Source organism: Neomonachus schauinslandi, chromosome 1 (genome assembly GCF_002201575.2).
Source record: "Neomonachus schauinslandi chromosome 1, ASM220157v2, whole genome shotgun sequence".
NCBI lineage: Eukaryota > Metazoa > Chordata > Mammalia > Carnivora > Phocidae > Neomonachus > Neomonachus schauinslandi.
Window position 1 is genome coordinate 128,247,834 of NC_058403.1, and position 12,154 is coordinate 128,259,987.

Genomic DNA, 12,154 nt, shown 5'->3' on the forward strand with positions numbered 1-12,154 from the left:
TTATTCATGGGAGACAGGGGAGGGGGGAAGAGGCAGAGGGAGAAGCAGGCTCCCCAAGGAGCAGGGAGCCTGATCCCAGAACCCCAGGATCACCACCTGAGCCAAAGGCAGACACTTAACCAACTGAGCCACCTAGGCACCCAATAAAAGGGTTTCTAACATTGGAAATGTCACCTCTCACTTCAGTAGTCCACAAAAAGAAAAATGATTTCTTGGTTGTTCCTTAAAAAGAAGGGGAAATCCAATATCCCTGTTTTAGGCTTAATATCACATGAGATGCTATAAAGTTATCCTAGGGTCTTGAGGTTGCCACAGACTTGGCCCTAGTCACCAGTGTTTTGGTTAATTCAGGAAGAACTTAACTGTAACTCTTCTTTCCCATTGACAACATTTGAAGAGAAAGAGAGTATGTTTACCCAATTTTCTTACAGAAGCTCAAAGATGCTAAGCTGCTGGAGGAGGGTTTTCATGTTAAAGGCACTGACTCTCTCCAAAGACATTCAAAAGCTTCTGGAAGATGGAAAGAGGAAGGCAGACTGTCACAGAGGTTCTCAACAAGGAGTGATTTTGCCCCCCCCCCCATTCCCCACTACCCTCATCCCAGACATTTGGCAAAATCTGCAGACATTTTTGTCTATCACAACTTGGGGGGAGTGAGCTACTGACATGTAGTGGGTAGAGAACAGGGATGCTCTGAAACATCCTATAAAAGCACACGATAGCCCCTCACAACGTCATCTGGCCCCGAATGACGGTAGTACCAATGTATCAGCCCTGGACCAGCCAACTCTGCAGTGGCAAATATCGTGAATGCCTCCGTGGCACCTTCAGGTGATAAGGACACAAAATAAATGTTCACGGAAATACTTACCCTACTTCCTCTGGAATTAGGATTGCCTGGTGTCCCTTTCTGTCCAGTTCTACCCTAGAAATACAATTGTTTCCCCAAGATTGTAAGGCACAGGATTCTGAATAACTACATCAGCATAAAAACCTCATGCACTATTAAAACAGCAGAACAAATGTGTCATGCTAGAATCTTTGTGCATATTAACACTATTGGGTCCGTATCTATTAAAGAGGAAAATGGTATAGCAACATGCACTGCTAACTAGCAGTTTCCCCATATAATATCACCTGCCAGAAACTTAATAATTTTACCCATGGAAGTGTAACCTACTACAGATGTGTCTTGTTTTCAGGAAATAAGGCTCTTCTAAATGGGACCTTAGGGGTGTTATTTACATATTATACTAAGTAATTAATTTAGACCTTATGAAAGTCTCAGCTCAGTAACAGAATTAGTCATTCATACATATATAAAATAGATCTATAGATTCTATGTCTATAAAATAGATCCAATTACTTGTCTTCCTTGTTCTCCTTTGGAGCCCTTTTGTCCTTTGATGTTACTGTTTTGTCCTGGATTGCCCTAGAGGAAGATTTAAAAAGTATTTTAGAACGAAGAAATATCAGCTTTTTTTTTTTTTTTTAAATACCATGGTACAATATTCAAGTAGTAAGCTAATTTGGGTTAACTAAGGAAGGGTAAGAGAAAATTCAACGTATTTGAAATTGATAGATTTTTGAAAAAATGAAAATAATATTTCCCCAAGTTTGAAGAGGGTTTGGTGACAAATGAAGCGATAAGAGTGTTTGCTAAAGACCGCCTGCTGACACCATGATGATTTTCTCTTCTCTGTATTGGCAGCTTCACTGATGCACTAGTCCAAACATGCTTATGCTACTCCCTTAGAGATGCAATAAGATTCCTTTTTAATCAAGTCTGCAAATACAGAATCTGTAAGATTAGAAGCCCAATAAGCAAACTTACGGAAATTTCTCCCCAAAAGTAGCTTGAAAGTCTCAACATAACACTAAGGATGATTAGGATGGAACATTTCCCAGCTCCAAATTTCCAGTATAATCAGCCAAGATCAGATGCACACAGATTTTTTTTCCCAAGCATTTAAGTCTCAGTCAACACCTACTACCCTGACTCCCAAGACAAGCCTTCACCTACAGGTTAGTGGGAGACACACGGGAAAGGAGAGAGGAACTTGGAGCAACTACACAATTCAGAGGCAACTAGACCCAAGTAACTTACAGGATCTCCTGGAAAGCCCTTCTCCCCATATCCCCCAGGGGGGCCTCTGGAACCTGGGCTGCCCTGGAAAAAAAGAAAATAAGTTTCTGAGTTAGCTTGTATGAGGGTTTTATAATGGGGTTAAAACGTCAAGGGTGTGTTTTGGAGGCAAGAAAACCAATCAGACAAAATGATCCATGTTCCTCTCCCCCAGCCAGTTTCCTCAGACTTCTCAAGCAGTACTCAGTGCAGTTTTAAGCCTATAGTCAGGATTATCTATAGTGAGGCTGAGCAATGGGAAAACTCTCATGATTTAGCATAGCACATCTGACAGAACTTTCTGCAGTAACAGAAATGCTCTATATTTGCATTGTCCAACATGGTAGCCATTAGCCATAGGTAGCTACTGAGCACATGAAATGTGGTTAGGACAACTGAAGAGCAGAATTTTTCACGTTCACTAATTTGAATTTAAATTGTCATATATTAGTAGTATTATATTGGACATCGCAGCCAGTCTAGGAACTTCTGACATTTATAATTAAATTGCCCACTGGAAACCTTCACAGGCATGTTCCACTTGTCACCTCAAACTCAAGTGTCCCCAACTCAGCTTGTCCAAACCAGGGTCCTTGAAGGCATTTTGACTGACTCCTCATTTCCTGCTTCTCTGATCACCTAGATCTAGAGATCTTACGTCCCAGAGCCAGAACTAGGGTAAGAAAAGCAAGTTACCTAGGGTGCAAAATTTAGGGAGACACTCACACTTTGCATAGTTCTGAGAATGAGTACTTTCTTTTTTTTTTTTTAAAGATTTTATTTATTTATTTGAGAGAGAATGAGAGAGAGCACATGAGAGGGGGGAGGGTCAGAGGGAGAAGCAGACTCCCTGCTGAGCAGGAAGCCTGATGCGGGACTCGATCCAGGGACTCCAGGATTATGACCTGAGCCGAAGGCAGTCGCTTAACCAACTGAGCCACCCAGGCACCCAGAATGAGTACTTTCTTAAATCCTGCACTCTAGCTGCTCATTCCAATCCGGGCCCTGCTATGTTCTTCTTATGTCTTGCGTCTGTTCTCACTGACGTTGCTTTACTTGAAGGCTTCATCACTTCTCACCGCAATTATTCTAGATCCTCTCATCTTTGCCTTGTATCTATGTCACCTCTGATACATCCTCCATACCACTGCCAAGTAATATTTCTGACATTCAAATTCAATTGTGGTCCCTGTACTTAAAATCTTTCAAAGACTCACGATTGCTTAATGGTTAAAAGCCTAACTCCTCCCCATGGCCCACCAGTGCCTTCCCAACCTCTTCCCACCACCTCTAGAACCTCACCTCCCTCTACCTGTGCTCTAATGCTCAACTTGCAGTGCCCCTAAGCTTGCATGTCTTTGCTTGTGCTGTTCCCTCTGTCTGGAATCCCTTCCTCCATGTGCTAATGCCTATCATCTTCAGCTCAGGAATCATTTCTTCTAGGAAGACTTCCTGGACTTGCTCCCTACCCTGCTGAGTTAGGTGCCCTTCTCTGGACTCTCATGTAGTTGCCTACAACATGGCCTCAATCACATTCTGCACTGTCATTAGCTATTAATATATCTGTCTTTCTATGGCCAGGGATCCTTGAGGACAAGGACAGTGTGGTTCATCTCTGAATCTTCAGCACTTAACTCAGTGCTTGGCACATGCCAGGTATTCAAAATATTGGATAAATAAACGGATCAGAACATAAAAACTGAGCTGTTTGGTACTAAGTAGGTACATATTAATAAGTTTTGAAATGAATTTAAGGTAAAAAATGTTTCACTGTGATTTGCTATAGCAAGGTCACCAAAATAATTCTGTATTTTTCCCTTGCTTTTTATGTTGGGTTGTTTTTTTTCCTGATGCAATAAAGAGAACATGGAAGCTGGTGACAGGCAAAAACATTCATTTTCAGACTTCTGAGGAATATGCCCTTAGAAGAACCTTGCGTGCCTCGATTCCTTCTCACTGGAATTCTTGAAAATTCCCAAACGGGACTGTAGCATCTACTCAGTAGTAACAGAACTTCATTTCATGGTCAAGTCAGTGTTTCCCTACTAAGCACTGGCACACAGCAGTTAAGACTGTCTCTCTTACCAAATTCTCCTTCTTTGATGTACTGAAAGTGTTACCTGAGATCCTGGATCACCTTTTTCTCCCTTTTCTCCAGGAAATCCATGAAAGCCCTAAAAGAAGTCAAGGAAAACAAAATTCCCATTTAAAGAGAAATACAACCTCGTGACCATATTATGGTACCTGAAAGATGGCTTACCTCTTCCCCATCCAGTCCGTCAATCCCATCCTCTCCTTGTTCTCCCTAAGGGACAATGGAGCGCAATCAGTTCAGAGGAGGGCTCTGCCACATGCTTATTGGGAAACTAATCCCGTCGGGAAATCAAATTGGACTGAGAAGACACTACGGTACCTTATGTCCAGAAAATCCTTTGGCTCCCTGTAAAAGATGAAATCTGTCTCACTGACATGTCAAAGACAGACAGCAGGTGGATTCACAGGCCTTTGGAGCAAGAAGGTGCTGCCTCCCTAAAGAAGATGATTGTGTGTTCCTTTAATTGCTTCTGGCTCTCTAACCACAAAGGGATGATAGATGGATTGAATGAATGCTCTGAACTCATTGAAATTTCTAAGAAGCAGAATTAGTCCACAGTGAGGACACTGACATGTAACTGGAGAACGGCAAATGGTGGGTGGAAGAGAGAAAAGGAGGGAGGGAAGGAAGAGAGACGCAGAGCACGTTGTAGGGAATTCAAAATCACATTTCCAGCAGAGCCTTACCTTTTGACCTTGCTCCCCTGGACATCCTGTAATCCCTTTATCTCCTGGGGGTCCAATTTCTCCTCGTCTTCCCTAAGAAAAGGCAATCAAACAGGTATCCAAAGTGACTCTTGCCAGAAGTTGCCAACAGTTTGCTTTTTACGAGTGAAGCTAGAGCACAGGAGCACTCTGAGCCCCACACAAAGCACATCCTTCCACAAATGCATTTGTTTAACTCTGGTTTTCCCCTCTATTCAAATGCCTTCCCCATCAACCTTGGGGGCTTCCTTACGGACCCAAGATCTCACAGAGATGCAGGATGAGCCCAATTGCTTCACTGTCCTCATTAGACAGCACAGCCAAAGTTTTGGAAGATGCTTCACCTTCCAGCCACCTTTCAAATACTCCAGTAATACATGTTGACCCTGGCATGGTACCCAAGGTCCCAGTGCTGCCCTGGAAAAGTCAGCATTGCTGATGGTACTGAAGGAAGCCGGTCCCAGGGGACCAGAGCTGAGTAGAAGCCATTGATGGGACAGGCCACTACTAAAAGAACTCAAGGATGGGAAGTGCTAGTGCTCACGGAAAGAACCACCAGGTGAAAGAGCCCCAAAGTCAGACCATCCACTGGGGAAAGAGTGCTCAAGGTCAATGATGTGTGTGTCTCCCATCAATCCTGTTTCTCCCAGGAAATATTTAAACACAGGTAAATGCTAGAGTAAAATGAATCTCCAGAGAAAAGGAATGTGGGGCTCCTTGAGGGCAGGAACCCCTCATTGTCTCTTTACCCAGTTATGTCCCTTGTGCCTGCCTCAGTCAGATCTGGGTGCAGAATGGGTGCTTAGGGTTTGCTGTTTGGATAAATAATTGTTTAGCAATGAGCTTGATTCTTTCCTTCCTGGTAGCAGAGGGGAGAAGGGATTTTCCTTCCTCCTGCTTTGCTTTCTTTTTTTTTTTTTTAATTTTATTTATTTATTTGAGAGAGAGAATGAGAGAGAGAGAGCACATGAGAGGGGGGAGGGTTAGAGGGAGAAGCAGGTTCCTTGCTGAGCAGGGAGCCCGATGCGGGAATCGATCCAGGGACTCCAGGATCATGACCTGAGCCGAAGGCAGTCGCTTAACCGACTGAGCCACCCAGGCGCCCCTGCTTTGCTTTCTTTATTCTGAAGATTATTCCCAGGAAAACAGGAGGCCTTGCTCGTGGCCACATGTTGCTGAGAGATGCCGAAACATTTTGACTTCCTGTTGACTGGACTGTTAGCCAGATGTGGGCTCATGGCCAGACAGCCACACTCAAAGCCCTCCATGCTGCCTGGGTGGTCTCCAAGACCCCTCTGCAGGTACGTGGTGGGCGGGTTAGAGCACTCCCCTCGGTGGTCATTTTGTAAACTAGGTCAGCACTAGAGCCTTAGAGGAATATATCAGTTTATAGATCAGGAGACTGAGAGTCAAGAAGTTAAGTGTGTTGCTAGGTTTCTTGTCTAGGTCAGCCCTTGGCTGCCTGGCCAAACCTATGCTTTTAATTATACCTGCCCAGGCATGATTTAATTTTGTTTTAAATATTGCTGCCCAGAGAGAGAGCTAGCTTGATTCTAAGGGGATGGAGATGCAGGCTGGATGCTTCCTTAACTTTCCCCACCCCAAACAGAGCCACTCAAGTGTTTCAGTTCCTTCAAATCTATTCTCATAATTCGATTAATGAACCAAGGGAGAGTTCTGGTTTTAAGGGTCAAAGACTGAGATTAGAAAACCTCTGTGTTGCATGGAATCATGAAGCCATGCCTTTCCATGTACTAAGCACTGAGCTGAGGTCCAAAGATAGCTCCTCACCAGTATCTAGTCCTACTTTGCCCTGCGTAGGGGAGACAGGACCATGCCCCACTCCCTGCCACTGATAAAAACATGCCAGGCAACATGTGCGTGAGCCTGCTCCCTCCTTCCCCTCAAAAGTGGATTTGGTGAGTGCTTATGATCCAGACCAAAAAAAGGCAGGGGGAGCATCCATTTTCTTTCAAAACCACCAAAATCCCCCATATAAATAAAACCCTTTTTGTAGGAACATAAAGCTGTCCATGCAAAAGAAAATCATTGCTTGTGTTGGGGGGAGGAGGGTCGGAAAAACTTACGGGGTCTCCGTCCTCTCCCCAGTGTCCTCTGCTGCCTTTCAGACCTGGAGAACCCTGGGAGGATAGAGAGAATACATTTCAGCCAGCTTTCTTCAATCTGAACTTGTGAAATCGTTAGGCATTGTAGACAAGTCCCTCCCTTCAACTTGGTGGCAGCGTCTACAGGGGTAGCTGTGAATCTGGGGAGAGTCTGACAATCCCTGACTCCTACCGGAGGCTGACCTGCGGAGCCCATTTTGCAGCTCAGGGCGTCAGGGCAGGTCCTGTGCCTGAGGGGCTGCATGGTGGGCAGCTGTGGCCCCTACAACTCTTCTAGAAGGCAAATCGATCACATTTCCAAAGAGATCATTTTATTTCCTTTTGCTTTTCTGAGAGCTCAAGGAAGAAGAAACACTTCTCCGAACAAGGAGGTTACATATATTTCAATTGCGATCACTTCTCCCTCTGCCACGTGTGGTTTAACTGCCTCGTGGCTTATTGGTGGCAAAGGCTTAATCAGAGGTTTGCTTTCCTCACCGTGTAACACAGGTCCTGCCTGTCTGCTTAGTACACCTGGGGGCTGTGCTTTTGGAATGTAACTCTAATACTGACCAGAGCAAAGTGAGGAGAGAGGAAACTGTGCTGAACAAAACATCGCAACTCGGTAAGAAGGCCAAGATCATGTACCCACAAGGATGGACAATGCAGAACTCATGAGCAAGTATTACATTTGCTCTCTTAAAAAAAAAAAAAAGACTCCTTTTAATTATGATATCTAAAATGCATTTGAAAAAGTACATAAAATAAATGAAATATAAAGTCACAGCTTAATTATTATAAAGTGAACATCCATGTAGCCACCACCCCGGCCAAGAAACAGGACATCACTGGCACCCAGATGCAGCCCGCCACCCTCCCAATGCCAAGCACTCCCACCCCCACCCCCACCCCAGGGAGCACACTCCTGGATTTTATGACAATACTTTCTTGCCTTTTTTATACTTTATTACTGAATTATTCATCCCTAGACATAAGTTAGTTTTGCCTGCTTTCAAACCTTTTATAAATGGAATCATACTCTATGTGTGCTTCTGTGTTTTGTTTTGTTTTGTTGCCATTACTGTGTTTGTAAAACTTATTCATGCTGTTATATGTACCTGTAGTTCATTCAGCCTCAGCACCTTAGAGCATTCCATTAATGAAGACACCATGACATATTCATTTAAGCTATTGTTGCGTAATTGATCTTCTAGAATTCATTTTTAAAGGGCTATTAATCTGCAATGCATTGCTCTTTTTGAGGTTCAATTTCATTCATTACTGATGAAATACAACCTTTGCCACTGTTTCTAACACCTTTTGCACTCTTCAAACTGTTTAAAGCGGGTGCGAAAGTATAAATTGCAAAACCAAGGAGCAACGTCACGAATGATATGTAAGAAAAATGGGAGTTATTCTCAACAGCAGTATCAAAAGTGAGCCCTTCTGAACTGGCTCCTATACCACAGAAATCGCATGAAATAAATGCCCAAAGCAATTACATCAGCATCAAGTGAAAGCTGCAAAGTGCACCGCTTGGCCTCAGTCCCACCCACCAAATCAAGGCACACTGGGTAAAATAGTTTCACAACTGAATGGCACCTTCGTGGCTAGTAGTCCTCGGGATCCATGAGGACCTGGAGCCCCCGAACACTTGCAAAATGTGCAGCAGCAAGTCTTCTCTGCAATGCTTCCCTGGAAAAAGCAAACTTGAGTGAGCAACAATGGTCAGGAACTTCACGGCATAAGAACAGTATTCATATAGATCGTAATGCACCACCTACACGGCCATCCTCTCTCTTTGGGGGAGGGGCTGCAGAGGATCAGAGGTGCTCTTTGACTTAATACTGAAGACAGGGCACTGAGCTAGCAACTGCGACGCAGCATTCCCTCTCCCAGGAAATGACCTGTCTATAGAAAGGGCACCTGCCACACGGATGGCCACAGGCCCAGTTTGCACAAGACTAGTTGGCTCCTCCTTGACAGACTCTTGTTATCTGGGGATTTCTGCAGCATAAACTGCTGGGAGCTTTTCTATGTGACTAGGGGCTGGTTGTTTTTTTTATTCCCCGTGCATTCATTTGGTGAGATGATAAAGGAGGGAAGGACACACAAAAATAAAAATACACTGCTCTGGTCTTTCATACTTTTTCTTCTACTAAAGACATGCACTTCATTTAGTGGGGCAAGCAAGGCAGTCTCTAGAAATACTCATCAAAACTCCAATTTCATTCCGATGGCCTTTTGAATAACTGCATTTCTGCTCCACAGCTCACCAGGTACTGTGACAGCATCTTGCCCAGTTCTCTCATGCCAATGGTCAGGTGAGTCCTGTAATCAAATCCCTTTCCAAATTCAAAGCTGGAAAACTCATCGTGGGCAGTCGTGTTTAGGGACACCACCAGCAGAGCATCAAGTCCTAGTCAGTAAACATAAGAGATTCAAAACCAAAGGGGTTGCACGTGAAAGAGAAGAAAAGCCCATTGTATTTCTACTCGATGAGTGATGTTCAGAGAACCAGAAAAGGGAAAAGGAAACATAAGAAGTAGGACTCTTGATCTATTAGGAACCCAACAGGCTTGCTTGCTTGTTCAGGCTTCAAACCCGACAGAAAAACACTAGCAGAAAACTGTTTAATGCTTCACCACCAAGTTTTGATTCAATTCTTGGGTATTTGAAAGCAATTTTTAAGAAAGGGCATTGTTCATCTTCAGAGGTTTTCTGAATTTTTCTGAATGTAAATTAATAATAGTTCTCAGAGTCATCTCCATGGCCAAACACCCCTGGGGGCCCAAGCCCTACGAGCCTGAGGAAAGCCCAGGGTGAACTCCTGGCCATAGCCAGGACTCCATTTATTCATTCATTCATTCACTCACTCATTAATTCACTCATTAGCTCATTTACTCTACCCAACTTTCATTAAACAAATCTTTGCTTATTAGAAGCCTATTATGTATTAATCATTATACCAGGGACATAAGATGAATAGGACAGGCACACTCTGTCCCTTCACAGAAGTCCAGTCCAATGGAAAAGGTGGACAGGAATCCACCTGTGTAGTGGTAAGTGTCCTGAGAGGGAATGGCAGGGTGCTTTGAAAGCCTAAAGGAGAAGCTCCCAACTTAGCCTTAGAAAGTTGTAGGTTTCTGGGAAGAACAGATGTCTATGCTGATCCTGAAGGATGAATGGAAGCTGGTCAAGGCAGAGAACCAGAGACAGGAGAAGGACTGGGGAGGAGCTGAGATGGGGAGAGTTCTAGGTAGAAGAAAAGTGTATGCCAGGAATGGAGGCCTGGGGGACTGAGGCGTGAGGTGTGCTGGAGGAAGAAGGGGATGGCTCTATGTGCCTAAGACGCTGAGTGTGGGGAGTGAGGGAAGGCCAGAGTGGGGAGCGGAGCCAGACCCTGTAAAGAACCAGAGGCTGTACTGAGGAATGTGATGTGCCCAGAACAGTGGGAAAGGAGAATGATACAACCCAGCAATCAAGCAGGAAATTTTGTGGCCTCTAGGGAGGTTGCTCATGGACATTAAACCCCAGAGGCCAGTGTGAGTCCATACCCAGGAGGTCTCAAATAATGCACCCCATCTGACAATCAGTGGAGCCTCGTGTCACTGTATAAGACTCTCAACTTTTGCATTTAGTTCCCAGTTCAGTCTGAAACTATGACATAGATTGGGGATATATGTACTAAGAAGTGCTTTTCAAGATCTATGTGGCTATCTTTCACATGGATAACCAGAAACAGTAGAGAGTGTCCTAGGTCAGGAGCCCTGGAAGCAGAATCTAAGAGAGGAATTTGTATGTACGTGGTTTATTGAGGGAGAAAGAGGTGGAGGAAAGGGAGGGGAAAGTTGTAAGCAAGAATGTGTCTCAGTAAAATCTTCAACTTGGTATGATTCATGAAGGACTCTGGGGTGTAAACTGTATCAGAGTTGACCCACTGGAGGCCAGGGTGCTAAGGTTTTTATCCCTATATCGATTTTCTATTTTCTATTTTTTTAATTTATTTTTATTTTATCCCCTTCCATTTCCAGGTGGGACGTGGTATAAACCCACCCCCACTTCTAGGTAATGGTTCAGGTCAGTCAAGGACACATGACTGTAGAAGGGCACAGGTATAAGTACTTGGCCATGGCATTTGCAGCATTTGGGGGATGAGCGTACAGGTTGTCAACAGGGTTTGGGGAGGCATCAACAGCATCTGCTACCAGTGGCCAGACAGATCCCAAGATCTACAACACCTGAGTAAGAAGGGACTTGTTAGCACATTCTATGCTTCACCACTTAAATTTGCAACTCAGTACCTGCTTCTCTGAGCCTGGCCGATTGATCTTCAAGCATTATCTCACTTTCACCCCCAAGACCATCTGAAAAGATGAGTAGCACCTAGAAGAAGAGAAAAGCAGAGGATGGAATGATGTGAAAATGAAATATATAATTGGGGAGGAAGAAACAAATGAAAGAATGTGGAGATGAGAGATTGAATGTGACATGAGTACCTGTCCTTGGGATTTAGATCTATCCTTAAATGTATCCCACAGCGACTGCAGGAACTGTGCATTCAGATGAGTTGGTCCATCGACAGTGACTTGCAGCAGGCTGTCAAATATTGCTTTCCGGTAGATTTGGAACTTGGCAGGGAATTCTTGGTCATTGTTCACCTTGAAGGCCACATTCACCTGCACCTCTGTGCCTGCTCCACAGCTGACCCTCCTGATGGAGGTGATGTCCTCTAAGATGCCTGGGAGGTAGGATCTCAGCCGGGGGTGGCCATGGAACAGCGGCTGCCCCAGCAGGTGAGTGGAAATGTCAAACCCGACCACTATGTCCATAAAGCAATCTGGAGACCAAGGGAAATGAGGCCGGATTAATGAGTAGACAGGAGCAAGGAAGAGCTGACCAGGCAGAAAAAAGAAGAGCAGTCATGGCATGGCCCAGGGCTGGAGGATCCCTAGTATCCAGTGTTCAAGAAGGAAGATATTGACTGCTTGATCAGCACAGGTATTTCCTCTCTCCTCTTTCAAATATTTCAAGTTCCAATAGCTAGTTCAAGTTCCAATCATGGTTTAGCCTCATTTTCAGTGGCTGGCTGTGTGTGTGAATGTGTGTGCGTGTGCGCACATGC

General features: G+C 44.4%; 1 protein-coding gene across 1 annotated transcript in view; it reads right to left on the bottom strand.

Annotated features, from left to right (window-relative positions):
* The window catches only part of COL6A5 (collagen type VI alpha 5 chain), an 87,253-nt gene that overhangs the window by 50,612 nt on the left and 24,487 nt on the right, over window positions 1–12,154 (bottom strand). Inside the window, exons 8-19 of the mRNA XM_021678788.2 lie at window positions 11,529–11,869; window positions 11,334–11,415; window positions 9,306–9,448; window positions 8,632–8,724; window positions 7,012–7,065; window positions 4,907–4,978; window positions 4,539–4,565; window positions 4,386–4,430; window positions 4,246–4,299; window positions 2,108–2,170; window positions 1,367–1,432; window positions 872–925 (exon numbers count right to left, since the gene is read on the bottom strand). Coding sequence (XP_021534463.2) covers window positions 872–925; window positions 1,367–1,432; window positions 2,108–2,170; window positions 4,246–4,299; window positions 4,386–4,430; window positions 4,539–4,565; window positions 4,907–4,978; window positions 7,012–7,065; window positions 8,632–8,724; window positions 9,306–9,448; window positions 11,334–11,415; window positions 11,529–11,869 — 1,094 coding nt within the window. The remainder of the gene's footprint in view (window positions 1–871; window positions 926–1,366; window positions 1,433–2,107; window positions 2,171–4,245; window positions 4,300–4,385; window positions 4,431–4,538; window positions 4,566–4,906; window positions 4,979–7,011; window positions 7,066–8,631; window positions 8,725–9,305; window positions 9,449–11,333; window positions 11,416–11,528; window positions 11,870–12,154) is intronic.